This window comes from Xiphophorus maculatus, chromosome 12 (genome assembly GCF_002775205.1).
Source record: "Xiphophorus maculatus strain JP 163 A chromosome 12, X_maculatus-5.0-male, whole genome shotgun sequence".
NCBI lineage: Eukaryota > Metazoa > Chordata > Actinopteri > Cyprinodontiformes > Poeciliidae > Xiphophorus > Xiphophorus maculatus.
The window spans coordinates 4,821,391-4,842,885 of record NC_036454.1 but is presented as its reverse complement, the minus strand read 5'-3'; the positions used below and the strand labels follow the sequence as shown (position 1 = coordinate 4,842,885).

The 21,495-nt window shown below is 37.2% G+C and overlaps 1 protein-coding gene across 1 annotated transcript; it reads left to right on the top strand.

Annotated features, from left to right (window-relative positions):
* Positions 1 to 12,346: 12,346 nt before the first annotated feature.
* Positions 12,347 to 18,946, top strand: tmem175 (transmembrane protein 175). Its single transcript, XM_005808792.3, has 10 exons — positions 12,347 to 12,633; positions 14,249 to 14,287; positions 14,399 to 14,496; positions 14,571 to 14,622; positions 14,715 to 14,750; positions 14,821 to 14,904; positions 15,164 to 15,328; positions 16,541 to 16,619; positions 16,691 to 16,826; positions 17,902 to 18,946. The coding sequence occupies exons 1-10, from the start codon at positions 12,433 to 12,435 to the stop codon at positions 18,572 to 18,574; spliced, it is 1,563 nt and encodes a 520-aa protein (XP_005808849.3). The 5' UTR covers positions 12,347 to 12,432; the 3' UTR covers positions 18,575 to 18,946.
* The last annotated feature ends 2,549 nt before the right edge of the window (positions 18,947 to 21,495 follow it).

Genomic DNA, 21,495 nt, shown 5'->3' with positions numbered 1-21,495 from the left:
CAGCAGCAGCATGTCTGTGGCACACTGACCCAAATACAGAAGAAGAGTTTGACTCTTGGCCGTTTCTTAATTGATGCCACTTTCTGGCAACGCAACATCACAGTCACCATGTTTAAGCTGTGACACTCAAACATTGTGCAATAAAAGGAAGAATTTCTGAGCTCAGCTAATTGCGCGTTTAATCCACCTGCAAGTAGCATGAAGTTGACACGCAACACAACATATGAACAAACCCTAAACCCTCTGCTGATTCCCAGAAATAACCAACAGTGATTTAAATTATTATTATTATAATGGAGGGGCAATCTGTTCAGCTCACATCTGACAGCACCGGATTAATAATGCATGAAGGCTGCGGGATTTTAAAAAACAAACCTGGTGCATCCTTACCTCAAACAGAGGAGGAGTCCCCTTGTTGGGAAGTGTGCATCCCAGTAACTCAGCCAGAAACTTCGCCATATAGCGGTGAGAAGTGAAATTTCCCTGAAGTAGTGAAGCTTTATCAATTTAAAAGCTCCTATTTTCCTAAAGGCATCACCTTTCTGTCTTCGTCACCGGCTTCCCGAGCGAAACGGGGAAGTTTCGCCCGATAATAGGAGCGAAATTCCGGCTTAAACATCGGCAGAACCCCCGCTGGATGTGGAGGTTTACAATCTTTACTCCCACCGCCAAAATAATCTGAGGCTTAGTGTCGAAAATGAGTCAGAAGGCGGCGACAGAGGGAGGTGTGGGCGGCGACAGAGGGAGGTGTGGGCGGCGACAGAGGGAGGTGTGGGCGGCGACAGAGGGAGGTGTGGGCGGCGACAGAGGGAGGTGTGGGCGGGACAACGAGCTGCAGGTGGTTTTCAGCGACAGGTGTTTGTTTTAGCAGATGTGATGACGGACAGGGCCGGCCAGAGACGTTGGGAGGGGCCGGGGCTCAAAGTAAAAAATGGGCACTCTGAACAAGATTTTAAAACACCTTAACTATCTAACATAGCAATAACAAATACCAACCCATATTCACCAAGAATCACGTCATCAAGTTAAAAAATACTTTATTGATCCTAAAGAGAAATAAACAATGGATGTTGCTATTGAGTGATTGATGAATGAGACTTTAGGCAGCAGCTGCATTTCCAATAACCAGGAAATTGCACGAACAGATTACAAAAAGAAATTTGCTTAATAGAAACAGTTTTCGAACGCAACAATTTCAATAACCCGTTTTTAATAAAAAAAAGTTTTTACTACTAGTGTAACAGGGCTTTATTTTACCAATATCATAGATGTGTTTGTCAAAATTTATACAAATTCATTTTGTTTAGTCAAAAACGTTATTTTTCTTGACATTTATTGGTATCAGTCGTGCAGATTTCTAACTTTTGGGGATGAATGTTTTTTATTTCTACCAGTTTTCCCAGCAACAGCAATGAGAAATCTCTCCAAAAACCTTTTGCTATTTAGGCAAGTTTAATGAAATGGCGTGCCCAGCGCTGTTTTTGAGTAAAAAGTCAATGGATGTTTGTGCCTTACTTACTGTGAAACTTAAAAAGACAGTAAAATAGCAGAAATAAGATTTAGTTTCTGTTCTAACAGTTTCCATTTAAGAAAACAAATCTTTCTCAGTGAAAACCTGAGAAAGTTTTGTCCTAAAAATGACAACATTTCCCGCAGGTCCCTGTGGTGGAGGGCCAGGTTTCTGAACTCCAAACAAAACTATTGCAAAGGCTGCAAAACTGCAGAGTTTCAAGCTGCAGAAGCAAGAGGACTCTGTTCTTAATATGCAAATGCTCTTCAGCTGTGTCCTTATTCTGTCAGCATGTTTCAGTTTTCCTCCTCAATCCCTCAGCATTGTTACATTTCTGTCTCTTACTTCCTCTGGAAAAATGGACGCTGATGCTTGTTTTGGGCTTTGTTAAAAGAAAAAGAAGTCTGAGGTTAAAATCGATGCAATGTGCATTACAATTTCGTGATTTTGCTTCATATTGGTTTGTGTTTAGTGTCAAAATTGGATGTTTTTCAACGATTGTTTCCTATTTCTGAGCATTTGAGATTATTGTCCATCTATGTAGGATCACTTTGTTTCCTTTGCATTAAATTTACTACTTATTTGCATCTCATTTAAAGGTTTTGGATGTTATTTTTTCTATTGCTTCTAATAGTTTGTTTTAAGTCAGTAATTTCTTAATATTATTGAAAAAGTGCTAGTTTAATCGGCAAATTATTTCACTTAAAACAAGGCATTTTATGTAAGGGAAAATTAGAACTAGTACTTTTTCATCAATATTAAGGAATTATTTACTTAAAACGAGCTCATACATCTTTCTCAGAAGTTACTTGTAAATTAGTTTTGTCTTATTTCAAGTGTGCTAAGAAATTTGCTCTAGAAGCTAGACCAAAAATACTTGGTAAGATTTTGTGTTTTTTCAGTGTAACAACTCATAAAAATAAAAATAAAGATAAATACACAATTCTATATTTGATTTGTTATCAAACATTTTCCACCACTAAATGTAGAAGCTACATTTGAGTTCACAGTGTGTTCAGATTTTTGAAAAAACTGAATTAAAACTGGTCTTTAATGAGGAAGAAAATGTGATGATAAAACAAAAAGTTGAAGCTGCAGATCTGATAATAGGAGGTAATTTAGGTCAACACACATACATACGCACACACACACACACACACACACACACACACACACACACACACACACACACACACACACACACACACACACACACATTCCTACATAAAGCTCCCTGTGTTTGCTGCAGCAGCTGCCTAATGTTGCATCAAAGCCCTGTCTCTGATGGAGAGTGTTTTTCCTCTTTATTATACTCCGCGGCTCTGATGGAACTTCACCACGAGCCGAGCCTCCACTCCATCATCCATCCCATAAACGGCTTCACGACTCCGCAGAGCTGGAGACACAGAGAGAGAGGGGGGGGGGGGGGGAATAAAGGAGATGAAATAAAAAAGGAGATAGCGGCTGCGCTCTCTCTGCACTGCAGCAAGGCACTGTGGGTGATTTATCCGTCAGTTGGCTCAGGGGAAAGCTGAGTCTCACCATTAGTAAATGAGTCCTAACTCACCCAGGCAGCAGAAAACATATTTCCTGCAGCCGTGTGGAGCTGAAGCCAAGTGTCAGATGCTCCGTCTCTGTCTCTCTGAAGCTGGCTTCACAGAGAAGATCCCACTTTCCTCCAGAGATAAGACTCCTTTGTGCTGCGAATGCATCAGCGCAGGATTTCCATTTGAAAGGCAGACCCTCCTGTGGCCTCTCCTCACAGTCGGACCGTATCAAAGAAGAAATGTCAAACCCAGAATTATCATCCTACAGTCAGGTTCATTCTTGAATCTTCCCAAAAAATTGTTTTTTTTAATAATATTTAAAGGTGATTATTATGTAAAATCGACTTTTTTGAGCTTTACATCTTGTTATGGTGTTATTTCCTCATCATAAACAAACCTGGAGTGTTGCTTTAATTCTTTAATAAATGTTTGAGAAAGCCGTTAATCTCCATGGCAACCACTCAGCTGTGCAAAACACGTGGGTGGATTTAGCTTCGAGAAGCAGCTCCTCCTCAGAGCTGCAGCTTTCAAATTTCTGAGCTTCTGCCTCCACCATGACTCCCCCGCTCAGCTCCTACAGACTAGCCAGCAGCAATTAGCAAACAACTGATCAGCTGATCTCATTGTAGGAGCTACTTCTCATTGAAACACTGGTAAAAATGTTGTTAACCCTTTGGAGTCTTGGGTCTAAATGGCCGTTTTGGTCTAATTTTGAATTTACCCTTATATTTTCACCATAAAAACTATTTACCTTACCTTGTTTGGTATCATTATTTTCAGAACATCCTAAACTTTGTGATTTTACAGTGTTTGTTTCATTTTGACAAAATTTATTATCACATTGGAGCAAAAAACACACACAGAAACATGACGTCATGCCCGCCACAGGGCGGGCGTCGACCTTAAAAGGTTAAAGGGTTAATAGAGGAGCCATGTTGTAATGACTTTCTGAAGGTGGAGTTTCAGAAAGAGCAGGAGCTTCTTAAAGAGACAGAGGCCCAAATTAAAGATGTTAAATTATGAAGTCAAATTTATATTAGGCCATATTTGATATATATATATATTACATTCTTATAACTGAAGTTAACACAGGTAGTTGATTGTGCTATAAAATAGCACCATGTGCCTGGAAAGCACGTAATACTCCTGCTTTAATGATATTTATTTTTTGTCTAGTTTCTAGTGCAAATATCTTAGCACCCTTGAAATGAGTGACTTTTCAGAAAGATACAGGAACTTATTTTAAGTCAATCATTTCTTAATAATGATTTTTAAAAGTACTTGCTAATGGCAGGTCATTTAACTCTAAAGACTTGTGTTAGTCCTGGACTGGGAGACTCTTTAGTTTTGCTTGCAACCTAGAAGAGAAAAGAACTTTTATCCAATTTTTATCTGTTAGTTATGTTGATAATTAATGTTGATTATTGTGCCCTACCCTAATAAATTAAATTAAAAACACGAACTTCAAAAGAAGAATCATATTATTCTCCTAGAAAATAACAAGTCTTCCTTCCTGTTTTTTTATTCTTTCACTTGTGGAAATGTTTCCTTCTCACTTACAACCAATAACACCTATACACTCTGAAATCTGTAAATAAATGAAAGATATTTGGGGGAAATGCTTCCTTGCGAGAATTTTCAGCAAACATCACGTCTCACATTTGCTCATGTAAGAATGTGATCATAACTGTTATGTTTCAAATTGATGCTCTGCGGTCGGCTCGGTCTTTCATCACTTTTATCTCTCTGAGGTCCATTCTGTCGACTCCGCATCCAGCCAATTAACTCTGGAGCAGCACATAAAGGATTCAGGTCATTTTCACTGCTATCACTCCTCTTGATAATAAATCACATGGCAGCTTTGCTCGTGGATTCTGGAAGGATTTGGTTCACAGATGTGAGATTACACTGCAAAAACACAAAATCTTTACCAAGTTTTTTTTTTGTGTCTAGGTCTTAGTGCGAATATCTCACTTCAATTGAAATAAGACAAAACTAACAAAGGAGTAATTTTCCAGAAAGATATAGGAGCTTATTTTTGTAAATAATTCCTTAATATTGATGGAAAAATACCATTTCCCACTGTCAGATTATTTCACTTATCACATGGAAAAAATGTCCTGTTATAAATTAAATTATCAGCCAGTGAAACTTGAATTTATTTATTTACTTAGTATTAAGCAATTATTCACGTAAAACAAGCTCTTATATCTTAAAAGTTACTTGTAAGTTAGTTTTGTCTCATTTGAAGTGTGATAAGATATTTGCACTGGAAACAAAATATAATATGTGTAAAAAATGTTTGTTTTTGTAGTTCTTGGAGTTTTTCTGCTACGTTCTCATCGAGGAGGAGTGAATGCTGCAAGTCAAATTAATCTAATTTTAATAATGAACTTATCTTAAAGCACTGCTTCATAACTTGGATCAGTAGGAATGTATTTATTGCTTAATTAACAAATATGTAGAACATTTATATATATATATATATATATACATACATACACAATTAAAGCCATGCTTTTTAGCTTCAATTATTACATTAACTTACCTTTTGATCCAGAGCACCTCTAACTGAATAAAGTAGGTCAAGTTGACGTTGCCTCCCGTTCCAATCTATAACCTGTGGAGAAGCATGTAATTGCTCTGTAATCTTAACTGGACTGGCCGGTTCAGTATGATGGGTCTGAGCTACAGGCCTCATTAACTGAAGGTAAGCTGCACCCCTCCAGTATCCGGGATAGATAAGATGTGATCAGCTGGATGGCAAGGGCCATCTGGTGAACGGGCCGCAGAAAGGACAACGATAAGCACTCAGGATGTTATCAGCAGAGGGTATTAGGCAGGATTTTCCTGTCAGGCGGTGTAAAATGCAAAATCTAGGAGCGAAAAACCTTGATATCTGGGATAAGACACAGTCATGGGGATATTCAGGAAGAAAATCCTCAAGACCTTTAAAACTGGTATCTTGAGGGGCGGGGAGGGTTAAAAATTGGGTCATGTTGTCTCCTTAAAGAGCAGAGTCATGAGTCACTGTTGTTTTCAACCTTCTGCTTGATGCCTGTCTTATTCAACACACAAACACACAAACTGGATTTTTTTTGTGTGCAAAATATGACTAAAACTATGTTTTTAGTGTTTAAAAGTATTTTTTACAATTCCATTTGCAGTGAAATGGTGTTGCTATGTCAACAAACTGAATAAAATTTTATTAAAACTGTGTTGTGATAGTTTGTTATAAGATAGATAATCCATGAAAAGATCAACCTCCTCTTCCTCCTCTCTGAGCTACTACTGCCAACTGAAGAAATGCATCTCTCTTGACCAAAAACGACAAATCAGAGTCAGGAGGCGGGTCTTAGCGCTGTCAATCAATCTCAGGTACTCGCTGATAAATGTGCTAGTGGCGGAGAAACAACTTAACGTTACAGGAAAACTGTTTATCTGCCGTCATATGCTAACTAGCCTTAGCATTCATGACAGGCTCATGAATGATGAGCTGCAGCTTAGCAGCGAGAAAGAGTGATTGACAGCGGTGAAACCTGCCTCCTGGCTCTGATTGGTTGTTTCTAGTTAGCGCTGGAAGAAGGCAGAAGACATCAGTTTTTTCCACACATTGTCTCATATTATACTGTCACGACAAAGTGATAGTTTCAACAAATATTTTAAAAAACATTTTTTCTAAAAGTTACATACTGCAGCTTTAATGATTACTGTTTGGAGAATGATGTAGAAAGAGAGGAAATGTTATCTTTTATCTTATCAGTTCTGTATAAAATGGTTAGTAAACATTTACAGAAAGCAAAAATGACCAAAACCTGCAGGGAAAATGTTATTTTCCTGCAGGTAAATCCCAATCTTGAATTTTTCATTCATCAGGATCAACCCTTCTTCACATCTGATAGTAATTCTTTCTCCAAAGTTCCTCCTTTAATTTTCACCCATTTTTCTGATAAAAATACAGAATTATCTTTGGATAACATCACTTTTTCAGCGTTTCTCAGTAATCAGATGGTAGCAGATTTCTTTGGATTTTTCTACTGAACAGTTGCTGCTGTGAAGTATCTGTTTTAACATCAGTTATTTAGATAAAAATCCAACCTCCCCATAATTATTTATGGTTTTTATGTGTGAAAATAGCTTAAGTGAACATAAATAGTTTTGTAAAACTAAAGGACATATTTCAGATTTTCATGTTTACATCAAACAAGCATTCCTTTATCCTATTTTGTAGAACTAAATAAAGCACAAAATAGTTTGTTAAATTAAACACATCGGTTGATTCTATACAACATAAACTTGAAGCGTGGTGTCCAAAAGCTTCCTATTTGTAATTTTTTCTTTTAAATGACATATTTCTCTTCAGCTCAAGAGGCAGAACGAGGCTGCATTAGTGGGCAGGCCGTTGCGTAACGCTGATGCAGTAGATTGTGGATTTGACGGTTTAAATCTGAACTGCAGACAGCAGATTAAATCAGGTTTATTTTAGCAACATCGTCCTGCTGCCACACATCAGAACCGTGAGAAATCCCTCTGCATTTCATTTAGCTGTTTCACCATTTGCATCTCGTTGATAGTCTTGTAAACACAACAGACCATTTTAACATCTTAATACATTATTGTAGATCTGATTATAAAAATACCATGAATTTAGTTGTTGCTTTTTTTTGTTAATCTGTTTTCATTTACGTCACTTTAAATGCAGAAACTCTTTGAGTCCCCTGTAAAACAGTTTTTCTTGGGGATCCATCTGTTGGCGAACCCCAGTATCATCTCATCACTCGCTGCGGTTGCATGTCTGGATCCTCCTGACCTCTGACCCCCTCAGAGATTGCTCTTCACCCCATAATGGTGTCACTCCTGATCCTGTGATATTGTTGTCCTCAGACAACCTATCTCTGTCCTGCAGACATGAGAGCTGCTGCCTTAATCAGACGTGACAGCAGAAGAGTCGGCCTTCACAGCCTTCCTGTCTGGATTTGCAACTCATCACCGCGGGGTAACAACTCCTGTCAGACGCCACTGAAGCCCCTCACTTCATTTACCTGAAGAAGGCTTCACTGACTCGCTTAAGAACAGTTCAGACAGGAGTTCAGAAAATTGATATACCATCAATAAATCCATCTGGGTGCAGCATGTGCAGGAAGACAATGAAAATACATGAGTCCAATCCTGAAATCCTTAAATGAGTCCACCCCTGTCTGCAGCACGGGGTGTCCAAAGTGTGGTCCGGGGGCCATTCGTGGTCCATACACTGCAAAAACACAATATCTTACCATGTACTATTTTTATCTAGTTTCTAAAGCAAATATCCTACTACACTTGGAATAAAACAAAACTAACTGAGAACTGTTTAGTATGACACAGGGGCTGATCAATAATCCCTTAAAATTGATAATAAGCTCCCAATTTATTATCACTAGTAGATTATTTAATTTATAATAAGGCATTTTTTCCCATGTTAAAAGTGAAATAATCTGCTAGTGGAAATATCACTTTTTTCATCAGTATTAATGAATTATTTATTTAAAACCAGCTTCTATCTTGTTGAGAAGTTACTTGAAAGTTAGTTTTGTCTTATTAATGAATTTTGTGACCTGCCAGTAGCTTAAAAAAAACATGGACACCACTGATTTACAGTTTTTCCACCTAACTGAGAAAAAGACATGGTGGCGCCAGATGAGGCTCCACCCACCTTCATTTTCAGTCGGCTGAGTTTACAGTTTGCGCTACAGCAGCCCAGATGTTATTGATGCGTCTGTCTGCAATCTGGCAGCGCAGGCGACGGAGGTCAATCCCATTACACCTGGTGTGTTCTGCGTCAACATGCCTCAGTCTGAGCTGAGGGTGGAGGAGGATGAGGAGGGGAGAGGAAGAGGACAAGCATGATTGCGCTGAGCTGAGATGAGAAGGCCTTGCTCTCCTTTGATCAGACTCGCTCCGAGTTCATCACTTTGACCGGCGTCCAGAGGAACATCAGCCCGCTACATTCACCATTACCACCACAATCGTCTTTCCAGCTGCACTGCAAAAACATAAAGTCTTACCAGTAATTTTGGTCTAGTTTCAGTGCAAACATCTTAGTACACTTGAAATAATACAGAACTACCTTACAAGTGAGTTTTCCGCAAGATATAGGAGCTTGTTTCTAGTAACTAGAACTGAAACGCTTTCGAGCTGAAAAAGGGAAGCAGGCATTCACTGTGTTTTGCCCCCACAGCGTGGAATCAGTTGCAGTCTGAACTTAAGATGTCGGAAATGATTTCACTGGACTTATTTCGAGCAGTTCTTAAAGATAGGCAACAAGATTCTATGAAACAGTGTCATTGTTTTTAAATTGTTTTTATTGTTTTATACTTGTGCATATGTATTAATTGTTTCTATCTTGTAACCAGGTTGCTATGTATTGCAAATTTTTTTTGCCCAGGTCCCTCTTGAAAATGAGATCTAGATCTCAACGGGGTTTACCTGGTTAAATAAAGGAATATACTAATGCCATAATATTGATGAAAATATGACAGTGTATCGGGGACATTGTATATAGAAAAAAGAGTAAATTTCCACCAAACACTCAGATTAATCTCAGAAGATTTCTAGATAATCCAGGAAATTTCTGAGCTCCAAAAGTTGAAAGTTTGTGAGAAAAAAGTCAGAAAGTTTGTAGAAAAAATAATAATATTTCTGAGTTTCAGAAATTAAACATTTGCATGAGGAAATTCAGAAATTTCCAAGATTTCTGTCTTTAAAATGTATAAGTTTCAAAATTTTGCTAAAACTTGTAATTTTCAAGATTATTTTCTGACATTTTCTAGAAATATTGTTGAAATTTCTGAGTTTCAAAAATCAAAAATTACCTAGAAAAAAAATCTGAAATTTTTAGATCAATCTCAGAATTTTTCTAGAAAAAACAAAATTTGACAAAATTTGTTTAAAGGGTAAAGTATCAACATGTCTCTATGAAACAGAATTGACCTCAACTTATTTCTTTCTTTTAAATTCAATACATTTTCATTTGATTTTTATGGAAAATGACATCAAAAAGTAGGGACTGAGCTGCATGTTGATTTCATTTTTCAAAAGTATATGTTTTACACTAATTGTTTTATTCTTTGTGGAAATTTTTCTGCATATAGCAAAAAACAGTATAAAAAAGGGCTAAAGCTAGCATAAAAAATTACCTTTTCTTTTTTAAAGTTGCTCAGTTACATGTTTGCTGAAGAGCCGGAGTGGAGGATCAGGAGGAAACCTTTGATTTATTTTAGTTAATTAGATTAATTAGATGTTACATTTTTATTTTTCTTACCTGCAGCACCAAAATCTTTACATTTTAACATTATTGTACATTTTTGAGACGCAGATTTTTGACCTCAGTAGTGATTTAAATGACCAGGATGTTAAAATCAGGCTTTACAAGTGAAGCTGCAGTTTTTCTAGCCCATCAGATCTTGGAAATTAACCAGAAGATCCAGTTTTGTTTATCCAGACATTCAAAAGGAAGTAGAGAAACTAATGAGCCAAAACGTTCAAACCTTATTACCCAGGGGTCTTTGCTGTGACACGTCCCACTCCCACTGGCTGCTGTGCTGTTCAGTCAAACGGAAAAATCATTGTTGACATGTTTCTTCTTGCTTCTTATTTCATTGTAGCTGGTTAAAAACAACTCCTCTGAGAAAAATGTAAGACAAGGATTTGCTATGAAACAGTTTTTAATTAGTAAGTTGTGTTTCATGCAGAGCAGAATTATTTTTCTTTTCTTGTTTGGGAGTCTAGATGTTTTTTAGGATAACATCAGTTCCATCTGACAACTCACAGTTCAGTGAACCCAGTTTTATATCTTCATACTGCTTGTGATGAGAAAACTTGATAAAGAATATTAATTAAAAAAAGGTTGCATTTTTGCATTGATGGATGAACGGATTGTGTTATATTAGCATGAAAAACTGGCACAAATTTGCTTGATCAAGCTTCAGGGAGGAAGACTGGCAGCCCAAGGCATTGCTTTAGGATCTGACGGCAAAAGAGCCAAACCTAGTTTGAGAGAAATTTAATAAAAAATAATAACAATTTTATTATTTTTATTATTTTATTAGGCATGTGCCTAGAGGCTTCAGCTCTGTTTCTGTGAGTATAAGTTTACTAAAACAGAATGTGGGGAAGCAGGAAAACACATCCACAAGAACAATTTTAAAAACAACAATCACAAGAAACATAATAGATTTAGCAATAAACACTTTCTGTTACAGTTTATCATAATATCTGATTTTTATGAACTGCTATTCCTGTAAGGTTGGAGTGTCCAACTCATTTTCATTTCAGGCCACATGAAGATCATGAATGTCCTCACAGGACCGGCTGAGGCAGAATGAATTAATAAAATTACCCTAAACTATGAAAATATCGTAGTTTCATCTGGATTAGATGAGTATGGCTTAAAATTAAGTAACATTTAGCCATCAAATTGATAAAATTTGGCTCTATTCAAATGACAACTGATATGATTTGACCAATAAACATAAAACTTAAGCACAACATGGAAAAGATGTCTGGTTCCAAGTGAAATAATCTACCAGTGGGACAAGAATTATTGACTAAAAAGAAATTACTAGAGTTTGCTCAAAAGTTACTTGTAAGTTAGTTATTTGCACAAGAAATTAGACAAAAAAACTTTTGATTTAGTGTTTTTGCTGTGCGGGCCGTGAGTTTGACACCTGTGCTGTAAGAAGTGGTGGTGGTGATGGTGGTAGTAGTAATAATGATGTATTTTTATTATTATTGTTTCTTTTTAATGAATAACTGAGTCTTGTGCGCTTATACACCAAAATGGTGACACAATGGTATGATGTCGCCCCCTTCAGGCGAAATAGTTTCATGTCCAATCGTTCTATAAAAATAAGTAAACAAATAAATAAATAATAATAAAAATATCTTTCTAATAGAATAACAAATATTTGTAAAGTGTTACATCCTCTTTAAGAAGTTTCACTTTTATGGCCACTTAATTGAAAGATCTGATTAAAATATACCATTTAATTCAATTTGAATCAACCAGAGAAACCCATATATATATATATATATGTGTGTGTGTGTGTGTGTGTGTGTGTGTGTGTGTGTGTGTGTGTGTGTGTGTGTGTGTGTGTGTGTGTGTGTGTGTGTGTGTGTGTGTGTGTGTTTAAAATTTAAAAACACGGGAGAACTGAAACAGCAAAATTAACAATTTCCCCAGCAGAGTGACTCCTCTTGTTGAATGAACGATCTCCGAAGGGAACCGGAAACATCCGCTCCTCTACTTCCTGCTTCCCCGGTCCGCCCACAGTCAGCTGTTCTTCGGGTGTTTGCAAACATCTGCCCGTCCTCCGTGGTCCCGCAGCTCCGTCCAGGATGGGGGAGAACGACGACAGCGACATTATCGAGCACCACGTCGAGGAGGAGATGGAGAAGAAAGCCGGGGTCCGCGGCCTGTCCTCCCCGCGGCTGGACAGCCTCAGTCCGTCCGAGAGAGAGGGCCACAGCAGCACCCAGTCCTCCCACAGACTGCTGGCCTACAGCGATGCCCTCATCTCCATCATTGCCACAGTCATGGTGAGAAATCCCGCAACAGATTCACCTTAATTCACAGTGTCCAACAGTGCGGCCCGAGGGCTATTTGCGACCCTCTGAAGGATGGTGTGCGGCCCCTGACCTCAATGCAAGCATTAGGTGGTTGATGCTGATGGACACTTTTTCATTCTGTCGAGCAACATTTATTACAGATAACATATTCTTAGAAAAAGACGAGGTACAAAAAATCAGATTCCCGTTTCTTAACGACGTTTTTGCAGTCATCTTGGCTTTGGAGTAACTGGAACCACAAGCATCGACCTACTTTTACTCAAACACAATAAAAGAAAAATAATCAACCCCCCCAAAAAGTTTGAAACTTTGTGCCTGTCTTATGATAACGTAACTGTGCAAAACCGTTTTACGTTTCTGTCTACAATGATTAAATGTAAATTTGGATTATTATTGTTATGCAGATAAACTTTTTTTTAAAGTCATAAACCATTTGTTTTAAAATTCTTGTTGTGTCCCAAAAGTGCATCCAACTTAACGGTTTAACAGTCATGGCAAAAAGTTTTAATTTTTTGGATTAACTAAACTTAATTAAGCCCCATTTATTGATTGTTAATTTAAAAAAGAAGTATTTTTTAATATATTTTAAAATAATCAAAATTTATTTTAACTGATAATCAATAATCTACATTTTGGTGTAAATATGTGCGACACAGATGCCCAATCTCTCCGAGGGACTCTTCAAAAACCAAACATTTATACATTTAAACGTCTAAATAGGTGACAACAATTTAGACGTATTTTTAGTGCTGTAGTTTGACCTCCAACCTGCAGAGGGCGCTGAATGGAGCTGTTGATACAGAAACAAAGATGGCGGGACCATACCATAACAGGAAAGAGAAACGGTCAGAAACAATTTATTCAGTCAGTATTTAATTCAGCAATGATAGAAAATAATGTTCATTTTAATTTTTTTATAGTTCAGCATATTTTTTTTTTATTTTTATTCATTTCATTCAATACAAATAAAAAAAAAATTAATACAAGGAAAAAAAATAAAATATTTTTTTATTGTTCAGCATATTATGAAATAATTTGCTAATGTTACCAGAAAAAGTTGCTCTAAGCTTTGATTGTAATTTGATTTGATTGTAATTTGATTTGATTGTGATCAGCTGGGAAAGTCACTGTGGTTCTTTATTACAAACAGAAAGTTTGAACAATTGTTTCAGTTCTGCTGCAGATAATAATCTGATGCTGATGTGTTCAATGATTAAATATTTACTTATTTGTAAAACTGACACCAAAATATAACTTCACTAGCTGATAAATATTCCTCATTTTAGCACAATAAGAAGACTGCTTTCTCATAAAATTACTACTTTATTGCCTTAATATTTATTCTGGTAATATTGTGACTTTATTTTTGTCATTTTAAAAAAGAAAATTCCCTCCAGGACTGGAGTTGGTTCCCCTAAAATAGGCAAATGAGGCAAAAAGGTCCTTCGTTTTGTGAAAATGTTATTGGAGAAACTGAAGCGTTGTCCTCTTGGCAAAAACGGTTACCGATCATTTTAGTTAGTTTAATTGTTATCACATATTATATCTCAAGGATGTATCTTCTAATCCTGACTCTTATTTACAGATATTGCCGGTTGCCCACACCAAAGTGGAAGATAACGAGGTAAAGTTTAATTATCTTGATTGATCTTTATTATACATTTAAATCATGTTTGTTACACGTTTCTGTCTGAAAAGTTCTCCATAAATAATATTGATTGATTGGTTTGTGCAGGAGTTGAGGGAGAGCGTTCAGCTGCTGCTAACGACGAAGATCGCCGTTTACCTGATGACCTTCTTGATCGTGACGGTTGCCTGGGCCGCTCATATCAGGTACTTACTTTCTCTGTTCAGATTACTTTTCATCACTTAGATTTTTTCCCTTATTCGGTCTTTAATTTTCACAGGTTATTCCAGGTCATTGCTCACATTGACGATTGTCTCGCTCTGCTTAACCTTGTGAGTACAGCCACAGGTTTGTTGATGTCTTTATTTTTTGTTTTTCTAAAAGACTTTCTCTAAGTTTTGTTCTGCTTTCTGTTCTAATTCAGGCCTGCATGATGCTGATAACCTTCCTGCCGTACACTGTGAGTACCAGACTGGTTCTGAATGCGTTTACATTTGAATAAACAGATTAATTTTCCTTCTGCTTTGCAGTTTTCCTTAATGGCGACCTTCCCTGAGAACGTCCTCGGGATTTTACTCTTCTGTGGTTGTGTGATGGTGATCGGGGTGATTCAGGTGAGGAAGTTGAAGCGTTTACTCGTCCTTTACGTCAGATATCGGCCCGGTCCCAATTCTCATAATCCTAATCTTGGATATATGGCAATGTTCGCAAAAAAAAGTCAGTTTTCAAATGTGAAGTATTGAAATAGTTTTGGTTTCATTCTACTGGACATGTGTGGATACAATGAATTTTGTTCCGTTTTCAACACATTTAAACATCCAAATATCTCCAGCGTGTGTTCAATAACTCTTACCACATTTCTGCGTTTTCCAGTCGGTGATTGTGCTGTACGCCTTCAGTCGGCCCTTCCTGCTGAACGAACAGATCCAGATCTCAGAGAACCTGACCTACTATAAACATCACATCCTCCAGGTCATCATGAGGGTTCCCATCATGTGCTTCTTCGCCAGCATCTTCTCCTTCATCTTCTTCCAGCTGGTCAGCACCAAATCTGTCCCACTTAAACTGTTTAGTTTTCACATGCAAGTAAACAAAGATGGTGGTTAGTTAATAAGTTTTGCTGTTTTTAAACACATTTGCCAACTTGCCCTGGATAAGCGTAGGTGTAAAACGCCGCTGTGTTTCTCCTGATCATAAATAATCAGACGTTCGTCTCATCTGAAGGTTCTTAATCTGAGTCCCATGAAATCTGGTAGAAAAAAATATTTTAAAACATTCTTGACTGGATTCGATCGGCGGTTTTCTTTAGCCTTTCTAACAAAGTTACAGACAGCAGCTTCCACATTTAAAATAATTAAATTCAGAATTTTCAGTTTTATCGTCATACTTTCAGGAATTACAGTAATGATTTCAAGTCTTTGTCATAATATCAAGAATAAATGTCACAATTACGAGTTTTAGTTACGAGAATAAACGTCAATTTTGAGAATAGGTCATAATTTTGAATTTTAAAGTTTTTATTTCGTTTTAGTCATAATGTGAAGAATAAAAGTCATAATCTCAAGTTTTAAAATCACAATTTGAAAAATGAGTCAGTTTTAAGATTTAAAATCGTAATTTTAGAGTTAAAGTCACAAGTTTGACTTTTAAAGTCTTTATTTTGAGTTCTGTAGTCATAATATCAAGAATAATAATGAGTTTTAAAGTCAATTTCGAGAAGAAGTCATAATTTTAAGGTTAAAAATAATTTTGACAATAAAAGTCATTATTACGGATAAAACTCAATTTTGACCTTAAAGTCATAAATGAGTGTTTTAAAGTCAATTTGAAGAATAAATGAGTTTTAGTCATAATTATGATAATAAAACAAATAATTTTGAGAGTGAAAGTTATAATTTTGAGTTTTAAAGTTAGTGTTGCCTTTCAAGGTCATAATTATGAAATACAAAATAACAACTCTAAGGAAGTTTGCTTCATTCTCAAAATGACTCTGAAAGCCAAAATTAGAACTTTCTACCTGATAATCCTGACTTTTAATTTCACAGTTATGACTTTGAAAGTTAAAGTTACGGCTTTGTTTCTCAAAATTCTGACTTTTAAACTCGTAATTATTCCTGTGTGGCTTTTATTTTCTTTACTCATGGCAGGAATGGGTTTCCGTAGCCTCCAATGTTTCACCACCTTTCAATAAGTTGTTGAGGTTGTTATAATTTATGCTGCGTTTAATAACTCTGTCCTGATGTCTTCCAGTCTTACGTTCTCCTAGCCATCATCATCTTCCTGCCTTACATCTCCCAGAGCCTGAAGTGGTGCCGCAGCAAAGCAATCGGTAGGAACGCAGACCCACCGGCGCTCTGATGGCGCTTCCTTCCTCCCCCTTATGAGTCTCTTCTGCTTCAGGTCAGGTGGAGGAAACGCCGGACTCCATGTTGTTTTACACATACCTTCCCAACGAGCCGCTCAGCAAGGAGCGAGTCGAGGCTTTCAGCGACGGCGTTTACGCCATCGTAGCAACGCTTCTCATCCTAGACATATGGTATGCTCTGAAGATAAACAGTATGTTTTACATATTTGTTGAAATGGTCACTATTTTGTCAAATGTATGAGACAAACAATCTGTAAAAAAAAAAATAATAATAATTGAGCTCTCCTGGCTTTTCAGAGTCTGGACTCTGAACTCTACATACACTGCAAAAACTCAAAATCTACAAAGTAATTTTTGATCTAGTTTCTTACTATTGTCTCATTTCAAGTGCACTAACTTACAAGTAACGTTTTAGCAAGAAATGGTCAATAATTTCTTAAAATTTGTGAAAATACGAGTTTTCACTTACATGTGAAAAATGTTCTAAGTGAAATAATCTGCCAGTGGAACTAGTAAGCTTTTTAAATATCAACATTAAGGAATTATTGACTTAAAACAAGTTGTTATATCTTGCTGAAAAGTTATTTGTAAGTTGGTTTCGTCGTATCTCAAGTGTACTTGGATATTTGCACTAAAAATGACTTTAAGATTTTGTGATTTTGCAATGAGGAGGCGGGTCTTAGTGCTGTCGATCATCCCCATGTATCCAATACAATTCAGTTTATTTATGTAGAGAAAATTCATTACAAATATCTCGTTTCCATTGAATGCTTTCCAATTAATCCTAGTTGTCAAACAGTACAGTACACTATGTACAATTAAATATTCAAAGTAGATTAAAAAATTTCTATCTAAGGAAACCCCAGAGCTAGCAGAGATTGTTGTGAATGCTAAGGCTAGTTAGCATAGCCACCGTTGACGCTGGATAAGCAGTTTTTCAGAAATTGTAAGTTGTTTCTCCGTCATTAGCACATTTAGCAACGTGCTAATGTGTGTTCATGAGGTTGATTGACAGCACTAAGACCCACCTCCTCGCTCTGATTGGTTGGTTTTTGTTAATTTCTTAAGACAGTGGAGGAGATCGATTTAAAAAAAAAATTCTGATTATCTGTGACAGTTTTAACAAATATGTAAAAAATAAAATAAAAAAGTCACGTACTTCATCTTTACTAAGGAATTTGTGACTTTAATGGTGTTGTGTTTAGTAGTAAAACAAAGTAACGTGTATTGGGCTCCGTGGTTTCAGTGAGGACAACGTTCCGGACCCGGCGGTGGTTCAGAAGCAGTTTGGCGGCAGCCTGGTTGCCGCCCTGCAGGCCTACGGCCCGGAGTACCTCGCCTACTTCGGCTCCTTCGCCACCGTCGGCCTCCTCTGGTTCGTCCACCATTCCCTCTTCCTCCACGTCACCAAGACGACGCGCTTCATGGGCCTGCTGAACACCTTCTCTCTGGCGTTTGTCGGCGGTTTGCCGTTAGCCTACCAGCTAACGCACGAGTTCCCGCGCAACTCCCAGAACGAGCTCGAAGCCATTCAGATCAGCTGTGTGATCGTTTTCTTCGCCGGGATATTCCAGCTCTCCATCTGGGTGGTGGCGCTCTACAACGAACAGGAAACCTTGCACCCTTACGTCTGGTACGGCGGACGGGAGCACGTGTTCATGCTAGCTAAGCTAGCTCTGTATCCCTGTGTCGCTTTGGGGACGTTTTTCCTGTCCTGCATCTTGAGTAAATTCAGCACCTCCATCTTCCACCTGATGGAGATCACGGTGCCTTTCGCCTTTCTTGTGCTGAGGCTCTTGGTGCGCATCGGGTTGGCGCTGCTTCGCTTCATTTTCTGTCCCAACCGGTCTGATCTGACCACCGTTGTGGACGACGAAGCGGACGAAACGCGAGTGCCGTTTAATGCTGTAGTTACCTAGAAGTTTCCCGATTGGGTCTGTGGAGTATTGCTGCTAAAAGGTTTGGCCACTGAAAGAAACCCCTGGCGGGTTTATATCCAGAACAAAGTGGACAGAACCGTCCTCCTTTTCTATTAGTTGTTTGTTCATATCTGGAGCACAGATGGGATTAAACGCTGAAGGCGAAATCTGGATCCTAGAGAAACTGATAGAAACGGCACTATAGCAGTTAGCCAAGGGTCATTCAATTATACATTTTTCTTTTCAGTTTCCACCTGTGTGATTAGCGGCCGTTTTAACCAGAGGTAGGAAGTGTACCCAAAAATTGTACTCAACTAAGAGTAGCACTACTGTAACATATTTTTACTGAAATAAAAGTAAAAAAATAGCCGTCCAAGAAATTACTCAAATAACGGTAAAAAGTACAGCATAGTAAAAGTACTCAAGTAAATGTAACCAGTTACTACCCATCTCTGGTTTTAGTTTTGTATCACCATCCAGGCATCCAAATAGGATTCTCTCAGCATGTTTATATTTTTGTGTTTTATCTCAATCAGGATCTGAAGTTTTGATGGCCTTGAGTTATTATTATTATTTTGCATAGCACAGACTCTGTTTCCTTACTGATCCATTTGGTTTTTGCGTAGGCTCGGTGAAGCTGGTTACCTTTTCTGGTTAATGTTTTTTCTTTGTTCTGCTCCAGAGAAACACACTGAATTTGGTCATTGCGGCTGCAGAACTCTGACATTTTTCAGATTGGAGATTTTTTCAAGGCCTGAAGCAAATGGAGGAATGTCCTTAGGAAATTAGTGGCACTTTGACCAGGAAGTTGGAAGGTCAATCTTGGTTACGTCAACATCAACGGAGGCGTCGGAGTCTGTAGTGGCGAAAGAGGATGAACCAAAGAGAAACTTTGGAAATGTCTGGTTCATGAATGTTCTGACCCTCATTTAGAGTCATGAGATGTTTGGTTTTCATATTTTTGCCCCCATTGTTGGGAGCTATTAGCTTCTGAGGGCCAAAATCATTAAGTTGGAAGGACTTTTGGGCCACAAAATGTACGTTTTGTGACTTTTTAAAAAAGTTTGTCCAGATAATTTAAATTTAAATCATTGTAGAAACATAAAAGCAGTTTTGCACAATTACATTATAAGACAGGCACACAGTTGATTATTTTCTTTTTTTGCGTTTGCAGAAACGTCATTATAAATGGACGATTTGTTTTTTGCACCCTTTTTTCTTTAATAAGATTTTAGTTACCTGTAAAACATGTATCTCTACAAGATGAAAAAGTCTCCATCTCCATTAATCTCCTATGGTTGCAATGAAATCAGGGGCTGCACAAAATCCTTCGGAGGCCGCAAAAGCCCCCCGCGCCACACCTTGGACACCTCTAGGGAAAATCTATTATTTTGGTTTAAATGAAGATTTAAGGAAGGTACTAACTTCTCATAAACTCTCCACAGAACCAAACTGGAAGCTTGACGCACTTTAAAACTCGTACTGAGAAAGTAGAGCCATAAAACTCATCACTGCACTGTTTTATATTGATTTCATACAAATTCAACAACTTATAAATCACTTCAAATTAACATTTAATCAAAAACTAAACATCAAATGTTTCAGAGACAAAAACCATGAAACATACGGAGAGTTTTTACTGTGTTGCATCAACACTGGAACCGGAAACGGTTCCCTCCTTTTTCCTCTAGTTCACTTTCTGGTTTTTTATTTTCTTTTGTTTATTATTTTTCAAATCAATGATGGTTGTGGATTTGACATCAAAACAACGTAACAAGGGATCCTGTACATTTGTCCAGCAGGGGTCACTGTTATTTTGAATAAATAATGCTTAAATACTGATATTGTCATAAAAAACGTTTTAGACTCAAAGTGGATTTAAAACCTACGTGCACTTTAATTAAAACCTATAAAATCATGTTCATGTTTTTTTTCTTTGTATTTTGACTTTATTTTGTATTTCTTTGTTTGCAACCTGCACTGTTTTCCATTCAGATCCAGATCATGTTGAGAACGGACCTTTTCTTTATTTCAGTGAAGGACTGAAAAGCCATTAAATGTTTGGTTGCAAAACGACGTCAACATGAATGTTTGTGGCACATCGTGCAGATCAATAAAAAATGAACTGTCAAGCTTTATTTTTGTGATTTGTCACCTTTAAGGTCACAATAAAATAGACATTTGCTTTAAAGAAACACATTTATTCATTTTGTTACAGTAAACTGCTTCATGTCCTCTCTAAAAGATCAGTGTTCGCGTTACACGTTTGTATTGCTCGGTTCCTTCAGTAGAAGATAAAGATTTGATCCAAAAGGCTAAATGCTGTCATTTCTGCAACCGACCGACCAAAACACACAAATTAAACCAGCAGCATAAAGTTCAGAACCTAAACGTTTGGGTTGCAACAGGTTTGTGCTTTCTGGTCTTTACATTTATGTCTGCATGACCGTTAGATCCATAAATTAGGTTAAAAAAAATTAAATGAAACCTTGAGAGAGCCGCTGGAATTAGATAATTTTTTTAACTTGATTTTGTCTTGTGGCTGTTAGAATCTGTTACTGTCAATTTAGGTAGTTTTTTTGACAATTTGGCCTCTGAATTTTCACATGCACTGCAAAAACTCAAAATCTTGGCAAGTAATTTTGGTCTAGTTTCTAGTGCAAATATCTCATTACACTTGGAATGAGACAAAACCAACTTGTAAGCAACTTTTTAATAAGATAAGAGCTTGTTTTGAGTCAATAATTCCTTAATATTGATGAAAAAGTTCTAGTTCCACCTGCAAATTATTTTACTTATAACATGGGAAAAAAATATTTTTATAAGTGAAATATTCTGCAAATTTAACTACTTTCTTCATCAATATTAAGGAATTACTGACTGAAAACAAGCTCTTATATCTTGCTAAAAAGTTACTTAAA